The following is an 18700-nucleotide window of genomic DNA, read 5'->3' as shown; positions in this document are numbered from 1 at the left end:
TTCTCCCCACTCCTTTTTAATATCTACATTAAGTCACTGTATGAGATCATTTGTTACCATGGAATAAATTAGCATCAGTATGCTGATTATCTCAACTTTAAATCTCCGGTGACTCAAGATATCCTGTTGCTGCCCTGGGGTCTTTGGGGGTCTGGATGGGGGACAACTAGCTTTGGCTGAACCTTGGTAAAATTGAATGGGATCTAGGAATTTAATATCTTTAGTTCTGGATGGAGTTGCATTGCTCCAGACAGGCTTGGTACATAACTTGGGGATTCTCCTGGCCTTGCAACTCTTGCTCAATGAGCAGATAGCAGTAGAACTTTTGCACAACTTCGTGTCATGCACTAGTTGTTCTCTTTTCTGGATCAGGAATTCCTGTGCTCAGTCACTCAAGTCCTGATCTTCTGACGCCTGGACTACTAGAACGTGCTTTATATGGGGCTACTCTTGAACAGTATCGGGAAGCTGCAGCTAGCACAGAATTCAATTACATGGACAGTTCTTGGGAGCACAACTTGCCAGTTTGCTTCCAGGCCCAATTGAAATCATTGCCTTTAAAGCTCTTCAGGGCATGGGTCAGATTACCTCAGGAACTATCTCACTGCAGAGTGGGGCGCTATGGAACCTGTCAAGGAACTGTGGCTGGTAGGGTCTTTTTCTGCCATAGCTCTCACCCCCGGACAATTGTGTTTCCCAAGATAAAATCTGTATTGACCCTTTTGGCCTTCCTAAAGGAACTGAAAACCTGGCCCGGGGCCGCAATGGAGGATGTCATTCTGGAGGTGGTTAATGAACTACCGTAAGAGAAGACTCCACCTCCTCCTTAATTTTTAATTAATTTTAGCGTTACTGTTTATTGTTTTAATGTTTCATGTGGTTGCTTTTATTAAATGCCTAAAGTTTCTGCTAGGTATAAAAGTATGAGTGAGAGAGAAGCATCTGTTGCAAAATACCATATTTTCAGGAACGCTTAAGGGTTCACTTACACTCCCAAAAATAAAAAACTGGTAGATAGCCACACTACAGTCTTTCTGAATGTACGTCCTTCCTGCTATCCAAATGAACAGTCAGAGGGGCTCTATAAGCAATTGGGGAGGGGGGGCTATAGGAAATGTGTAACTTTACCCATTTTCCTTTCAGTTAGTATTATGTGCTAGATCACAGATCAGCATCATTACATGTTTTTAAAATTCTACATAAGCCCAAGATAGTGATACACTGACACAGGATGTATTACAAAAATATTATACTATCAATATTAAAATATTGCTTGTGAATTGTGTTTGGCACTCTCCTGGTCTTTTATATTTTTTTGATTAATCATTTTGTTTTGAATGCTATTTATATATCTATACAGTTTTCTCTTATAAGGCAGTCAGAGTCATATAGTAAGATGAGAGACTATACAGATTGAATGGAATAAATAAAATGGAACTATACAAAACAAAAATTAGAAAAGATTGCTGAAAAGTTGCTATAACTGCACCGCATATTGATTCCTAAAGGTATTTAAATCCATCCACCTGAATCTAATACTAAGTAGTTTTCTTTACCATATCATCTGTGAATTGGGTAGTCACAAAAATCTAGTAAATAAATGTATACATAAATCTCACTGCATAAAGAAAGCACATCTATTTCTAAACCTGAAGAAAATTGTACAGCAATGTCCATATAAATTCATACTGGACTCCATTTCCCACTTACAAAGATTTATGGTCATTTAATTGTACAATATTAAGGAAACCGACACATTTAGGGACATTTTAATTTTAAGGACATTTTCAAAAGTAGGATCTGAACAATTCAACAAAATGCAAAGTGAAATAAATGAAGATTTAAAATGAACCCTTGTAAGATAGAATGGCTGTGAGTTGGTCCCGTTGTATACAGGAGTTTATCATCTTTGGTCCTGGATGGGATTACTCTATTCTAGACAGAGCGTAACATGGAAGTCCTTTTAGACTCATGACTCCTGCTTGAAAAGCAGGTGGCAGCTGAGACTAGGAGGGCCTTTGCCCATTTCCGTGTTGTGCACCAATTATACCCCTTCCTGGACAGGAAGGCCACTCATTTGGTCACTCATTCCCTGGTTATCTTCCGATTAGACTATTGCAATGTGCTCTACATGAGGCTACTCTTGAAAAGTATCTGGAAGTGTCAACTGGTGCAGAATGTAGCCACACAAGCCATATTGGGTGCCCAAAGAAGGACATGGATAACACCTTACATGGGGGATTCAGAGGCCCACAATACCGTGGGGCTGGCTAGTCCCAGTAGAATTCCCCCTCATAAACATATTCCATTATTTTCTTTGTAATGATGAAATATCACATATTTAAAGTAGTAAAACAATTACTTAACCACTAAAAAGGTTTTTAGAAAGAAAAGGGAAAGAGCATAAATGTTATATTTTAATTCAGTTTTCGATTAAGTTTAATGGTAATCTGTCAAGAATTCCAGTTTCATACTACTACTTCATATGATAAAATTCACTTAAAAATCCTAATTTAAACAATAGAAACTGGCAGTTTTCACAAATTGGCATAGTGTTTGGATGAAGCTTTTCCTATCCCCTTCTCTAAGAAATATCAACATAACAAATCTTTTTCAGAGCAATAAACCCAAACTTCAACACTATTTAGTTAATCCTTAATCCTTTTAACTTTCAGTTTCACCACCAACTAATCAGGTCCAAAGCTTTCACATTTGCTATGTATTTATTTATATCCAATTTTCAGGCTATGGTAACCTGTAGTCAAAGTACACAAAACAGCAGAATATCAAATCAAAAATAAAATCAATGAAACCATATCCAAACAATCAGCAACCATTGCACTATGTACGAAAGCCAGGTATGGAAACAAAAAAAATCATTAAATCTAATATCAAGGAATTCAAAACAGAAGGCAACTTTGAACAAGAAATTCTAGATAGTTACAAAACAGGATAACAGGAAAGGCATTAGGTCCAAGTTTCATTTAATAGTTCGGGAGACCAGCCTTCGAAGTTGTTCTCAGTGGATGGGCAGGTTATAAACTTAAAGACACTAACAAGCTTGCTCCATAGAGCAATATTATTAATATAATTAATAATATTATTCATCTCCCCCTTTGCTAACAGTGAGCAGAGTCATTCAAAAATAAGCATATCAGCTTTGTTTATGTTTTATATTACTATGTTATTGTACTTCATTATATTCTGTAAACTGCAGAAACTGCAGTGATGTATAAATAAAATGGTGGGATAATATATGAAAGGGGTAAGTGGAGACAGCTACACTTTGACATGTATGTAAAAATGGCAAAACTGATATAGTCCTCAATTTACAACAGTCCATTTTGTGATCATTCAAAATTACAATGGCACTGAAAAAAAGAGATTTATTACTGTTTTTTAGTTATGATCTTTTCAGCATCCTCATGACCATGTGATCAAAATTCAGATGCTTGATTACTGGTTCATATTTATGACTGCTGGTATTTCCCAAGGTAATGTGATCATCTTTTGCGACTTTCTGACAAGCAAAGTCAACTGGGAAGCCAGATTCACTTAACAACCAGGTTACTAAGTAATGAACTGCAGTCATTCACTTAACAATTGTAGCAAGAAAGGTCATAAAATGGGACAATACTCACTTAACAAATGTCTTGTTTAACAACAAAAATATTGGGCTCAATTGTGGTCGTAACTCAAGGTCAACACTGTATTTGGTCCCAGTATTCAAGAAAAAGTGAAAACTCTGCATTTAGTAATACCAGCAATACCACTGAAAGTTTGAATAGTAAGAAATCAATTAAACCAGAGTATACAGAATATCAGAAGAGCCAGGATACAGTGAATGGAAACATAAACAGGAAAAAAACACATGATGTCTTCCTACTAAACCAAGGGCCTTCAAACTTGACAGCTTTAAGACTTGTGGACTTCAACTCCCAGAATTCTTCCTCCAGTCATGTTAAGCTCAGGAATTCTGGGAGTTGAAGTCCACAAAGTCTTAAACTTGCCGAGTTTGAAGACCCTTGTACTAAACACTGGCCTTCTTCAATCCAACACCTTTCAGTAGTGTTCAGCTACAGGGTGGGGCACATGAGCTACGAAAAGTTCCAGAAGACTTATTGTTGAGCTTGTTAAAAAGCAACTTTAAAGATCCCACTCTGTTACAAGAAACCACAGACTTGTGGTCTAATACCAGAGACATTGCAGGCCATGTCCCGCGGAGAAGCCCCAGAACCCGCTTTGGTCTCTCCAGTGCCTCTAGGCGCCCCGGGACTCGAAGGAACTTCCAAGGCCCAGCCTAAAGCCACGAATAGCCTAGACGCGCTTCTCTCTTCACCTGCTCAACGCCGAGGAAAGCATAGAAGTTTTGCGGGACTTCCTCCACGAGGTCGAAGAGCTCCAAGTCGCCGCTCTCCCAGGCGAAGGTACGAAGTACGAGCAAACCAAGCACCACCAGCTGCAGCCAATGCAACCCCGTCCAGGGGCGCGCACGGCAGCCCAGAGGATTCTCCCGCATCCCCGATCCTAGGCTGAGTTTAACCCAGAGCAGCTGCTACTGCTGCGCTGCAGCTACACAACACAACCCGGCAGACGTGGCCAGAAAGGAGGCTGCCTTACGCATGCTCCGCTCGCCACGCCGGTTCTGCTCCTCCCTCTGTGAGTCCCACGAGGGAGAACCAGGACGGGCCCGGCCAATGGGCGATCGTTATACGGTGCGTCATGAAGCTGAACAACCACAAGACTCGGGAAGAGGCCTGTAAAGAGGCTGTCGTTTGGCTGCCCAGGCTGGGAGAAAAGGAAGGTACTGGGGCGGTGGTTGGAAGTGAGGCCTCCGGGGTGGTAAACTAAACCGACCCTGTAGTCTACTGGAAGTCGCATGAGATAACTTGCTGGATTCCCTGTTCCACTTGCACGTACGTATTCGATCCTGGAAAAGTTCTGGGTAACCATTTCATGCACCCGATGAAGTTAAAGAAAGCTTATGATTTTCAATAATCTGTTAGTCTGAAATATGTTACCAGAAAGATGAGAATCTCGGAGAAATAATGTGGCAGATACCTGGAATGCTGCTGGAGAAGGATTTGTTTCAAGCCTGACCCAACATTGGTAAGAGTTCTTCAGCTACACAGTGACAATTTAAGAGGCAAAAATAAATATTTTGCTGTCCCAATTGCATCATAAGTGTTATCCAGAAACCTTTTATAAGGTGACTTGAAGATCTTCACCAAACCATATGAAAGTCTGCTGTAAAAAATTTTTTTTGCCACATTAGGTGGGCAAAATCACTCAGAATCCAGATAAGCTGACCTCCAACTTTTGAAATGAGCTGGTATCATATTGAGCCCATTGTTGGACACAGCCTTCTGCAGTGTGGATTGTATCCTTCCTTGAAGCCATGATTGATTAAAGCCATCTGTGAGATGAGAGAAGGTTGGATATGAGCAACAAACAAGTCAAAAATTCTAGTGAACTGTAAGAATTTATACACTTTGTTATCCAAAGCTCTGGAAGTCCTCAGTTAACAATCACTCATTCAGTGATCATTCAGTTTGAAATTATAACTACCCAACAAGTTATGGTTATGATTGGTCTTGGAAGTTCTGGCCATCCCAGCACCCCTTGGTCAAATAACCATATGATAGCAATGGCCACTTGGCAACGAGCAACTAGCTGCAACATCTTGCAGTCCTGTGATCTCTATTTGTGACCTTCCCTGTTGGCTTGCCACAAGCAAAGTCAAACTGGCAGGCAAGGTTTCAAATTGGTAAGTCTGTGTACCCTCCGGAGCGTTGTTGTGCTTACACCATGCCACTACAGCCACTCATGGTATTCTCCACAGCCATCTGTGCACCTTCATTCACCCTCCACCCAACATGCACCTTCATTCACCCTCCACCCAACAGCAGCCATCCCAAGACTCATTATGCTTATGACTTCCCACGCGCATAACCTCTCTCACCCAGCAAGAACCACTTCAAACCCCACCATAGCTGTGTAGCATCTTCCTGGCCATTGTACTAACCCCCTCACTCCCTTTGCCGCCCGGCAGGAGCACTTGCCTGTTGGCTTGCTTGCAAGGTATCTGAGACTTGCAACTTCCTCTTGGTTTCCCTACTAATTTTGGTTTTAGAAACTGGCAGGACTTTGCAAAGAGGTGCACGTTTAACACTAGCAATGGGAACTACAGGAATTGTGGTCATGTGACATTGCAGATTACAACCGCATAATTTAGCAATAGAAATTACCATTTTAATTGCATTGTAACTCAAGAACTCTCTCTAATCTCAAATAAGGAATCAAACCTAATAAATGTCTACCTTTTGTGACCAAAGAAATTGCAGTGTTCCACAGTTTTACGAACCAGTTTCCAATAAACAAAATCAATGAGGAGTCCAGGAAGGCAGATCACAAGTCACTCCAATAAGTCACTCATACCCCCACCCATTCAGCAACAACTATCTTTTACCTTCTGCTTCTGTGGATAGCTGCCCTCCATCCACATACTTTCCCTTGTTCAGTGGAAGGCAACCCTTTCTCTTACACCAAAATTCACCAATCCCCCAGGACTTGCCTTCACTGGATAGCAGTCACATACCTGCCCACCAGCCTCCATATGAACTGCCTTCCCACTGATTTTGCTTTTTGGAAGCCAATAGGAAACTGAAGGGAGGGTCTCACTTAGCGACTCATGATCCTTGCTTAATAACAAACAGGAATGCCAGGATTTCCATTATTAAGCAATGTGATTGTAGGAGAGGAGAGGTCAAATGCATCATCAGTCATGAGTCTCTGCACACCTCAAGAGATCTAAGTACAGCCTAATTTAAATCTTAACACCTAATAATTTCCCTTGATTATTAGTAGCTCAGATTCTTGTACACAGCTTAAGCTTGCAATAAATCTTTATACTCATTTAAACTGCCTGAATCTCCTGATTTCCCTGGTGCTCGACATTACTCATCTTCACCAAAAATTTTCACAAGCTCCGAAATACCCTAGCCATGATCTCAGATCCCAACGCTGCAGCAATAGCAGACAAACAAACCTCCAGTCTATCAGCAAATGCCAGGACAGCACTGAAAACAAAATCAGGAACCTTGCAGCCAATTTTCAACAAATGTTGCAGCAAATACAGATCCGGACTCAACAAGACATTCCTCTGAAACTACAACCACCTGCTCCACCTATCTAGTCATAACTGCCTATTCCTACCGCACTCATCCCCAAGTGTGCTGTCCAGACAGTTTAGAGTTAATGGGATTTGGGATAGTTAGTTAGGATTTGAGAGCTGTCTCCTTAAGGGAATGCATCATGGTAAATGTACTTAAGGTATCCTGGGAAATGTAGTCCATGTCATGTGGTCACATCTGTAATCCTGATTGGTCACTAAATTGACCCTTGTTGGGTTGAGGGAGGCTCCCTCACTCTTGCTTGAAGCCATTACAATGCAGCCGCTTCAGTCATCATCATGGGGATGAGAGTTTATTATCTTTCTACACCACAATTCAGATATGCAAAGGATTAGATATTAAGAAGAACCTCATCATAAATGTGAGTTGACAGGATGCCTGATGAACCAATAAAAAAGACTTTGTATGGATGCTTTGTGGAGTTGATTTGTCTGCTTTATGCCATCCAAATATTGATATGCAGAACAGTAGAAAGATAATAAACTCTCATCCCCATGATGATGATTGAAGCGGCTGCATCGTAATGGCAGCAACTATATACCGTCTACAGGCCCTACGCCCACTGCAAGGGGAAAACCCTTCATGATTGTCCATAAAACCGAGATTGACTCCTCATCCGTACACAGTTCAGGAGAGACCTCATCAGACACAACCGAATTTAGTTCTCTGACTCCAAAGAGAAGCCAGTTTTGTCCTTTGCACCACACTCAACATTCACTGAACAGGTGCCACGGGTTTGCAGTGAAATCCCTGACCAAAAGGAAAGAGTTGATAAAAGAGCTCCAATTCTGCAACAAGGGTTGCAAATCCAAACACTCGCCCAAATACTGCACAGCCAAAGTGCAATGTAATATCTGCAAAAGTGACACACCCAACCACACTGCATCCAGATGCCAATCCACTGCAGACATCTCATAGTCCTCCTTTAAACAAGGAGACTCAACGTGCTAGAGAAGCACACCCAGAGCCAGTGGTGAGTGTCAATTGCATAGCGGTGTGCAATGGCACACCAATCCCTTGCCCGTGTCGTCAGATCTGCTTAGCCAAAGTATACCCAGATGGACACCCAGAAGAAGCAGTGAAGATGTATGTAATACTGGATCCTCAAAGCGATCGCTCACTAGCCAGTTCTGCATTCTTCGACCTCTTTGATATTCAGAAGGAAGAAGTGCACTTCATGATATCAATGTGCACCGCACCAAGATGCACGGAGGGGAGGGAAGCTACTGGACTCTGTATTAGAGTCATTAGATGGAAATTCCCAGTTCCTACTGCCACCCATGCTGGAATGGAACGGGATACCAGATGACCGCAGCCGCATTGCAACACCAGAGGTAGCTAGCAACATACCTCACCTGAAGCATATGGCTCATCTATTTCCCGCCCTAGATCCTGAAGCCAAGATTTTGCTCTTGCTGTGATTCGATGCCCCTGACACCTTAGCGCAAACTGAAGTAGTCAGAGGCCCGAGATACTCACTCTTCAAGACAGACCTGGGTTGGGGAATCTCAGGACTTGTCAGTGTTGATCGAATGCAGGCCCCAACCCAGGCAGATGCCTTAGCACCATCCATTCCGACAGCCTTCCGACACCCTTTAGCACCGTCGAAAACAAGATTGCCCTTCCACCCTAAAAGGCCGCTGGTGACCAGTACACTTTTGCTAGGACACCCTAAACGGTCTCCAACAACCACCAGACTTCCACTAAGACACTCTATACGGGCATATGCCTCTGCAACACCCTTTCCAACAGCTTCCTGGTGCCCTTTGACACCGTGGAAGCAAGAGTACCGCCCCAACCCTAAAAGGCCGCCAGAAGCGACCACCAGACTTTTACCATTGGCACCAAGAGTACCTGTCAACCCTAAAAGGCCACCAGAAGCAACCATCAGACTTTAACCATTGGCACCAAGAGTACCTGTCCACCCTAAAAGGCCATCAGAGGTGACCAGCAGACTTGCACCAAGAAGTTCTACACCTGACAGGTCACCAACCTAGTGTTGCTGTGGAGAACGGCTGAGCTTGAAGATTGAACCTCAAGCTTTGCATGCTTTGGTTTGTTTGATGCTTTATTGCTATTCACTGTTTCCTTTAGTTATATAGCTAACTGTTTATTTTAGTTATATAGTTATCTGCTATTCAGTTAGTATTACTCTTTACTGTTTATCTTAGTTAATTGCTCTTTACTTAGTGGAATTTACAATTCCAGGCGGGGAGTGTGCTGTCAAGACAGTTTAGAGTTAGTGGGATTTCGGATAGTTAGTTAGGATTTGAGAGCTGTCTCCTTAAGGAAATGTATCGTGGTAAATGTAGTTAAGGTATCCTGGGAAATGTAGTCCATGTCATGTGGTCACATCTGTAATCCTGATTGGTCACTAAGTTGACCCTTATTGGGTTGGGGGAGGCTCCCTCACTCTTGCCTGAAGCCATTACCATGCAGCTGTTTTAATCATCATCATGGGGATGAGAGTTTATTATCTTTCTACACCACAATTCCGATATGCAAAGGATTGGACATTAAGAAGAACCTCATCATAAATGTGAGTTGACAGGATGCCTGATGAACCAATTAAAAAGACTTTGTATGGATGCTTTGTGGAGTTGATCTGTCTGCTTTATGCCATCCAAATATTAATATGCAGAACACCAAGTCTACCTCAGCGAAGCTCTTACTTGGAAAATCAACACAACTAGGTGGCCATTTTCTTAAGGTCTTGTGAAGGAATAAAGTGGAACAACAACTGATGACCTCCTCTTACTGGTCCACAATAGAAAGCGTCCTCACATATTACATTACGGAGTGGTATGCTGGCTTGACAGCCGTGGATAGAAAGACATTACAGAGGGTGGTGAGCACAGCACAAAACATCATGGGCTGTTCCCTGATACCACTAAATGACATCGCTCGGGCTCGCTGCCTTAGAAGAGTGAGGAAAATTCTCAGGGACAACTCACATTTCGGTCAGCACTTCTTCACTCTCCTACCATCATTGGGGGGGGGGGGTGCTCGAAGGGAGGCTCAGCCAATCTCATTGTACATATGTTGTACTCTGACAATAAAGATTCCACAAAGATTCACTGGTGAGCCTGATAAGATGAGAACATTCCTAGTGTGATGTGTTCATCAGCACCCAACCTGGGGAATATCGAACAGACAGTTCAAAAGTTTCCCTCATCCTCATTCTTTTCATTGACTTTGCTGCCAAATGGGCACTTCCACTGATTGAAACCAACGATCCCACCCTAGGTAGTTAACCAAACGTTCTCACTAGATTTAGAGAGTATTTTGGACTCTATTCGGAAAGAAACTGCCAGACAACACATTTTCCAATTCCATCAGGGCAACAACTTTGTGATAGCATACATTGAAGATTTCAAGATAATTGCAGAAGATCTGGATTGGAATGAGACAGCCTTAAGAGCATAATTCAAGAAGGAGCTTAACAAGGCCATAATCATACAACAAGGTATTCTCAAGGGTCTACAAGACCTCTAATAGCCACTATAGCAATTGTTTCTTGTGTTGTGGCCTACCAGTGGTCAGCAGAGCTGGCAGCAGATTCAGACAGTGAGGTTGGGGAGGAACATGGGCCAGTCCTGGACTCTAGGGAAGACTGATGAGTGCTCTGCATTGGAGGCAGAGATGGAGCCAGGGCCATCTGACAGTTATCAGCTGCCTTTGGAGTCAGACATCAGTGAAGCAGAAGAATAGCTGGAGCCTGTTCCCAGTGTGCGCACGCACAAAGCTGCCAGAAGAAGGGAACAGCCAAGGAACAAGGGTCAATGGGAGTAAAGCCACAGGTGGATGGTGAATGGCCCTTCCCATAGGGAATAAAAGAGGAGTGAAAAGAGAGAAGTTTTGCAGGAGATAATTAGTTCATTTGGGTGAAGATCTGTCCCTGCATTCTTGCCAAGTATTGTCTGCTACAGTGTGGCATCTGAAAGATATCGGCCTGGCAACTCTCCAAGCCTGATAAAGGTCTGTAATTGTGAAATATCTTGAAAGACTGTTGACCGGGACTTTGCTGGAGAGGAATTCGCTATAAACTAAATAAAAGGGGTTTATCGGGATGAGGAGTCAGCTTCGTGCTGTTGGGGAAGCCTAGGTCACATTTTGATTCACAGAACTTAAAGCATTTTTTTGCAGCCCCTGTCAACCGCTACCAAAGCTGACTTCCTCTGTCATTACCTCTAGCCTCCTTACCTCTTGATTTGGACACTTAAGAACTGATGCAAATTGGAGCAGCCAAAAAAGCCAAAGAACAGCAAAGGCACAGAGAGGTTGCCCTCTGTTTCTACTTCAGAGAGCCTGGCCACATGGTCAAGAATTGCCCTACTAAACCTCCCAGGAAAGGCAACTGACAGACTAGCAATATCTCCACTACTCACCAACTGGACATGTCCCAAGGTGAGACAAATGAGCTCATGGGGACTATCCAAACACCTAACGGAGCTCAATTACCTTCAAACTCAGGTACATAAATAAAATTTGATTCTATCCTGACACTTTCCAGTGGTCAGGAAACTACCATCCCTGTTTTGATAGAATTTGGTTCAACCTCTGACTTTGTAAGTCTAGCCACACCCAAAAAGATTAAGATCTCCATGGTTTCCCTGAAGTGTCCATTGCCAGTGATGGCCAAATGTTAAAAGTGGGCCCCATTACTGCCACAGTGCCTTTGAAGTTAACAAAATAGCATTCTGAAGAGTTAACCCTCTTCGTAGCTGAACACATTGATCTTCCACTAGTGCTGGGAACCCCTTTGGTTACAACATGATGACCACACTATTTAGGTGGAAAGACTAGTCTATTGCCTTTGGAAATCCTGAATGCCTTTTTCATTGCAATCGGCCCTCCAAAGTCTCTCATCAGCCTTCCCTAAAGGTTCACAGAGAGATTCCCAATCTGCCAACTAAATATGCAGACTTTGTTGATGTTTTCAGAGAGGAGGAAGCCTGGGCCCTCCACATATAGACTACAATTGCACCATAAATCTGGTCCCTGGCACTAAAATTCACACCAAAAAACAATACTCAATGTTTACTATAGATAGTTTTCAATTTACAACAGTTCATTTAGGGACCGTTCAAAGTTATAAAGGCACTGAAAAAAGTGACAGTTTTTCACACAACAGTTTTTGCAGCATCTCCATGATCATATGATCAAAATTCAGATGTTTAGCAGCTGGTCCATGTTTATGACAGAGGCAGTGTCCTGGGGTCATGTGATCACCTTTTTGTGATCTGACAAAATCAATGGAGAAACCAGATTCACTTAACCATGTTATTTAATAACTGCAGTGATTCACTTAACAACTACCACAAGAAATATTAAATGGATCAAAACTCATTTAACAAGTGTTTCATAAATTTTGGGGTCTATTGTCATAACTCAAGGGCTACTTGTACAGAATTAGTAACTTTAAAACAATGTTTGGACTCTTTAATTTGCAAAAGACACTTCCAGCTTCCTGCCTTGGCTCCCACCTTCTTCATACCCAAGAAGTAAGACCCCAGTGAGTCAAATAACAATGAGAACTTCCTCCCACTGAGAGTGGTCCATGATTACAAGGCTTTAAATGTAATGATCTCATCGTAAGAGACAATTATCCACTGCTGTTAATTCCAGACCTATTAGATAGACTGCAGAAAGCAAGCATTTTTCTGAGACTGGAGCTCTGCAATGCTTACAACCTCATTCAAATCAAAGAAGGCCATGAATACTTCACCTGCTGTGACACCAGATACAGCAAATTTGAATACATAGTGCTGCCTTTTAGACTATGTAATGTCCAAGCCGTATCTTCCAGATTCATAAATCAAATATTTGCAGATTTACAAGATAAATTTGTTGTCTTATATTTAGATATATTAATCTACTCTGAGAATGAAGCTCAGCACACAGACCACTTGTGTACAGTCCTCATTAGGCTAAGAGATAACCACCTCTTTGCCAAGCCAGAAAAGTGTGCCTTTGATTTGCAGCAATAGGTTTCTTGAGCTATCATAATTTCACAAGAGGCATTCAGTTGGATCCCAAAAGATCCAAACTGTACTAGACTGGCAAGCTCCTCAAACACCCAAAGATAGCTAATGCTTCTGGGTTTTGCTACTTTCTACAGAAAATTTATACCAGGCTTTGCTCATAAAGCCACACCACTGATGCAACTGATGAAGAAGGGAGTTAAACTTGCTTGGATCTCTCCAGTCAATCAGCATTTGAAGAGTTAAAGCAGCTCTTTGCTTGCCATCCCCTCCTTCAGCACCCAAAGAAATCTATTGTCCAAACCAATGCCTCAGATGTTGCCATTACAGCTGTTCTTTTATAGGAGGGGAACACAAAAGACAGCCTCTTGCCCTGTCCCTTCTTCTCCAGAGCCCTGACTGTCCAGAACACAATTATGATATCTTTAATAAATAATCCCTTGCAAATAAATCAGCATTCCAATACTGGAGAAACTTCCTAGAAGGCATTTCCTTTCTAACAGAAGTCACTACTGACCACAAGAATCTACACATCCTGCAAAAATCCAAGCCATTTTCACTCAGACAAACAAATGGAGCCAATTCTCACATTTTGATTTTTATGTTAAATATGTCCCAGGCTCCAAGAACTTAATGCCAGATGTGCTCTCTTACAAACTATAATATTCCCTTGTTCAAGAGACTCCAAAAACAATAAAACCCCACAACCTTTCAATTTCCAGCTCCACCAATCACTACCAACCACTGGGAGGTTGGGGGCTGTTTAATTGCACCAGGATTTAGTTACAAAGATAAAGACACAGCAACAACTAGGTTGCTTCTCATAGACCAGGATAGATTACTTCAAGGAGACCCCCAGCAGGTACTATAAATCTGTTTGCAGATGCCCTGAACACAAAGGCAGAATAATAGTTTCCCCCATGCAGGGAAGAAGTACTATAATTTTGCCATTATAATCAAATGGCTGGGCATGGCAGATGTTCAAAATCCTGCACAGAACATTGAGGGACTTTGGTGGCCTAAGATGGCTACAGGCATCAAAGAATATGGGATATCTCTTGCCACACATCCAGGTGGGCCAAACCCCTCTATCAGAAGCCTGAAGGACTTTTGCAGCCAGTGCCTATGCCCCCTCCAATCTTTGTCATACAATCTCTTTGGATTTAGGAGAAACCCTCCCACACTACCTCCCACATTTCTAGGTTCTCTCATATCACAAGACCTAAAATGGACACCTAACATCAAAACGTCATCAAAACACAACAAAGAATGTTCTTTCTGTGTCAACTCAGAAAGCCCAAGGAGCTGCTGATACAGAGGAATTATTGAGTCTGTCATCTGCACCTCTATAACTGTTGGTTTGGCTCTGCAACCCAACAAGACAGACACAGACTTCAGTGGATAATTAGAACTTCAGAAAAAAACAATTGCTACCAACCTGCCTTCCATTGAGGACCTGTATACTGCATGAGTCAAAAAGAGGGATATGAAAATATTTACAGACCCCTCACAACTTGGACATAAACTGTTTCAACTTCTACCCTCAAAATGATGCTATAGAGCTCTGCACACCAGATACAAGAACAGTTTTTCCCAAACGCCATCACTCTGCTAAACAAATAATGCTATAGAGCACTGCACACCAGATACAAGAACAGTTTTTCCCAAACGCCATCACTCTGCTAAACAAATAATTCCCACAACACTTTTCCAATTATTTACTAAGTCTGCATTACTATCACTATTAATTTTTTCATCACTCCTATCACCCTTCCCCTCCCACTTGTGATTGTATGACTGTAACTTTGTTGCCTGTACCCTTATGATTTTTATTGACTGTTTCCTAGTATGATTTGATTGCCTATTTGAACCTTATGATTATATTAAGTGTTATACCTTATGATTCTTCAGGAATGTATCTTCTCCCACGAGCTATTCAGAGCATCCAGTAGTGGGAGGTGCTTCAGTCTCTGCTTATCTAGGCTGGGCTTAATTTGCAGAACGCTCCTCCTCCTCCATGGGACTCTCCCCCAGCGTTCCCCAGTTTTGGCTCAGCCTCATGAGAAATAGGCAGTGCTTCTCGTTAATCCTTGGCCGAAACAGGATAATTCTCTTTAAGGTTTGCAGATAATCAATTGTTCTTTTCTTACCGACGCTGCCCTTGCCATCTGGCCGCCGGGGATCACATTATCAGGAAGCGCTCCTTGCACTCCTAAGTGCAGGGGGGCTTCGATTTCATTTCGCACCCCCAACCGCTAGCCCTACCCTTGCCATTACGATCGCCAAGCCACTTTATCATTTAAACGGCGAGGCTTTTTTTTCCCCGCTCTCTCCTGAGTCATATCGCAGTTTCTTTTTTCCCCCAAGAACGCCGTTTGGGGGTGGAGGTGTAATCGCCTTGTTATTTCACCCCTCCCCACCAGTTTAGCCCTAAGGGAAGGCTGTTGGAGCTTATCCCTTTTTCTTGGCGGGAGATTGCTGCTGGCGCGCGCACCACAAATAATGTCTGGTCACCATTTTTTTACTGTAAAGGGACCGCGTGGCCGTGTTGAGTGCTAATTCAATAGACTGTGTGAGGTAATCCTTATTCCGGATTGAAGGGGTTTTTAAAACAAAATACCCCAAGGAATCATTACAACCTCGTTTCTAACATATTTGAGGCTTTTGTTAATTTGTGTTGTTGGCTCAACCCTAAGAGTTCTCCCTATCCAGCGGCACAACAGCGAGCACCTAGGCCAGCATCCGCCTGTGCAGGAAAGCTGTTGAAGGCCTGTGAGTGATTATTTGGCCTGCTAGGCATTCTCAATTTGGCTGATTGGGACATCCAAATTTGATATATATTTGCATACCCATACGCTCTGATAATATTAATCATACCAATATAATAATACTTGCAATTTCATAACAATAATAAATTATTTGTTGAGATACTACTCAATTTTGAAGCAGATATCCATATTAAAAAAAATGGGGGATTTGATTTCAGGGCATCCTGTCCATTCTTGGCCAGGTCCCTCGGAGCGCCAACTGCCTACACAATATAGCATTAAATAACAAGCGTACTGGTCCTTCCACAATCACAATGGCAGGGGGTAGTGGTTCACACTCCTCAACTTCAAGGGGCAAGTCCAAATCTCAACACAATCCTAAGCAAAAAAAAGGGGGGGACTTCTAAGGCATCACAAAAGGATGCCAACAGGCACCACAAGGCACTGGAGAAACAAATAGATAAGTGCACACGGGAGGCACACAGGACCTCTCAAGCCTTCTCACCCCATACTCCAGAGCCATCCTCTTTCCTCCCTCCTACCCCCCTAGATCTCTCCCTCTCATCCAGGCGCAGCGTGGCTCCCCGAGTCAATAGGCCCAGTCAGCTCAATCACCAACCATGCGAAGAATACCTGAAGCGACGTTCACACCAACGGCTGCCGGTCTTTGACAGGAACAATCTCTTCCAGACGATGTGCCAGAGCAAATGAAGACCTGGATGGAGATGGCTATCCGTCAGGGAATCGCAGTAGGCCTGCAACATGTGGTTCTGACCAGGGATCATCCCGCACTCGCTGAGTATGATTCGCAATCCGTTCGGTCATTGGCCAAGTCAGAGCTACACTATACCCAGGTAGAGTGTCAAGGGGGTATGCTCCTACAGGAGCCACAGGAGGAGGAGCAGGAGGAGAACGCGGAAGGTGGAACACATTGAGCACATGGACCAGAGTGAATCAGAATCAATGCATGATACTGACCCGGCCATGTCAGAAGCAGACCCCTTAGGAAGGGGGATGTCTGAGGATGAGGGCCTCATTCCTGACCAACCTGTATTTACAGGCTTGTTCTGGCCACAACTTTTCAAATCTCTATTGTTCAAGGCCAAAAACACTGCGCTACTGGACAAGCCGGCCCCTTCTACCATTCCAACTCCGTCAGACGAGGGACCAGAGGATCTCATTTTCACCCAACCTGTAGTTGAGGCAGACATGATTCCAGTCCCTCACATGTTTGCAGACCTGGTACAGAAACAGTGGGCTTCTGCAGCAGTGTACCCGGCCCCCACTGGTTACAACAGGAAATTCTTTAATTTGGCCCCAGATTTCTTAAAATTGTTGAATACTCCTGAGGTAGACGAACCCATTGTGGGATTAGGATCCTCGTCCTCTTTTCCCAGGGAGGCGCTGGAGACATTAAAGCCGGAGGACAAACGGGCCGAGCTAGCCCTACGCAGGGCCCATCAGTCTGATGCGTGGGCCATCAGAGCGGCCACGGCCGCTTCCTTCTTTACCCGTTCTTCCCTTAGATGGCTCCGGCTATTACGGGAGCATGTCCCCAATTCCAACACTAGAGCACACCAAGACATTGCAAAGCTTATAGCAGCTGCCAAATTCTCAGCTGACGCAGCCTTTCATGCAGTTAAGTTTTCAGCCAGAGCCATCACTTCACATGTCACAGCGCGATGCTTGCTATAGTTAAAGAATTGGCAAGCGGATATTAAACATAAATGCAAGCTTGCTTCATCTTCTCTAGTGGGAGACAGACTGTTTGGCCCTTCCCTTGACCCACTACTCATCGAGACTCAAAACAAAAAGAAAATTTTACCCTCCCTTTTTTGGAAGTCAGACCCTAGAAACACTCAGTCCTTTCGGAGGGGATCCTTTCAGTCCTTTTATCAGGGACCATTCTCAACAGATACCAGACCCCCACCTTTCCGACCAGGGCAACAGCCAGAGAGGTCAGACTTTGGGAATAGGAACAGAAGGGGTGGCCAACCCAAGAAATCCTTCCGAGGAGCGGGAAATAGATTTTTCCGGCGTCCAAGATAACCCCATGGACCCGGCTCCCATTGGCGGCCGCCTTAAATTATTCGTGGACCAATGGGACTCCTCAACGTCTGATTCCTGGGTCAGAGACATGATCAGATTCGGCCTTGCGCTGGAGTTTCAGTCCGCTCCCCCAGACTTCTTTATGTCATGCCCTCTTTCCAGAGATACGGTTAAACAAAATCTTATGGAAACAGCTATTCAGCACCTACTGGACATATGAGCCATCCAACCAGTAGCTACCGACCAATGAGGGCAAGGTTTCTATTCACATCTTTTCATTGTTCCCAAAAGTTCAGGGGGGTGGAGAGCAATCTTGGATTTGAAACGCCTTAATCAATTTTTAGTATATGGCAAATTTAAAATGCACACCCTACAATCTATCTTACTTGGTATCAGAAAAGGTGACGTCCTTCCATCTATAGATCTGATGGAGGCATACTTACATATTCCAATTCGGCCTTCCCACTATAAATTTTTATGATTCTGTTATAATAATCTCCATTTTGAATATGTGGCTCTTCCCTTCGGACTCATCTCTGCCCCCAGGACCTTCACAAAGGTTCTCGCAGCCCTCGTTGCTCATCTCCGGGGTGTCCCCATACGACTGCAGTGCTACCTCGATGATATCTTAATTTTGTCATCTTCTGTTCATCAATCAGTCATAGATACTCAGACCACATTACACTCCCTACAACTACACGGGTTC

The 18700-nt window shown here is 43.3% G+C and overlaps 1 protein-coding gene and 1 long non-coding RNA gene across 6 annotated transcripts in view; one reads left to right on the top strand and one right to left on the bottom strand.

Annotated features, from left to right (window-relative positions):
* Window positions 1-4597, bottom strand: part of DNAJC1 (DnaJ heat shock protein family (Hsp40) member C1) — a 137919-nt gene extending 133322 nt beyond the window's left edge. For all 5 annotated transcript variants that reach the window (XR_015746124.1, XR_003371607.2, XM_087948324.1 and 2 more), the window contains exon 1: window positions 4340-4597. Coding sequence is in view for 3 of the 5 variants with exons in the window: in XM_087948324.1 (XP_087804450.1) it covers window positions 4340-4519 (180 nt within the window). In the remaining 2 variants the exon portion in view is untranslated. The remainder of the gene's footprint in view (window positions 1-4339) is intronic.
* Window positions 4598-4684: 87 nt separating this feature from the next.
* The window catches only part of LOC148128842 (uncharacterized), a 75075-nt gene continuing 61059 nt past the window's right edge, over window positions 4685-18700 (top strand). The window contains exon 1 of the long non-coding RNA XR_015746125.1: window positions 4685-5109. This is a non-coding gene — a long non-coding RNA (uncharacterized LOC148128842). The remainder of the gene's footprint in view (window positions 5110-18700) is intronic.

The sequence above is a fragment of the Notechis scutatus genome, chromosome Z (genome assembly GCF_049901735.1).
Source record: "Notechis scutatus isolate UNSWTSFEM ecotype Mainland chromosome Z, rNotScu1.2, whole genome shotgun sequence".
Taxonomy (NCBI): domain Eukaryota; kingdom Metazoa; phylum Chordata; class Lepidosauria; order Squamata; family Elapidae; genus Notechis; species Notechis scutatus.
Note: the sequence above shows the minus strand (reverse complement) of the source record. Positions and strands in the feature narration are given on the sequence as shown.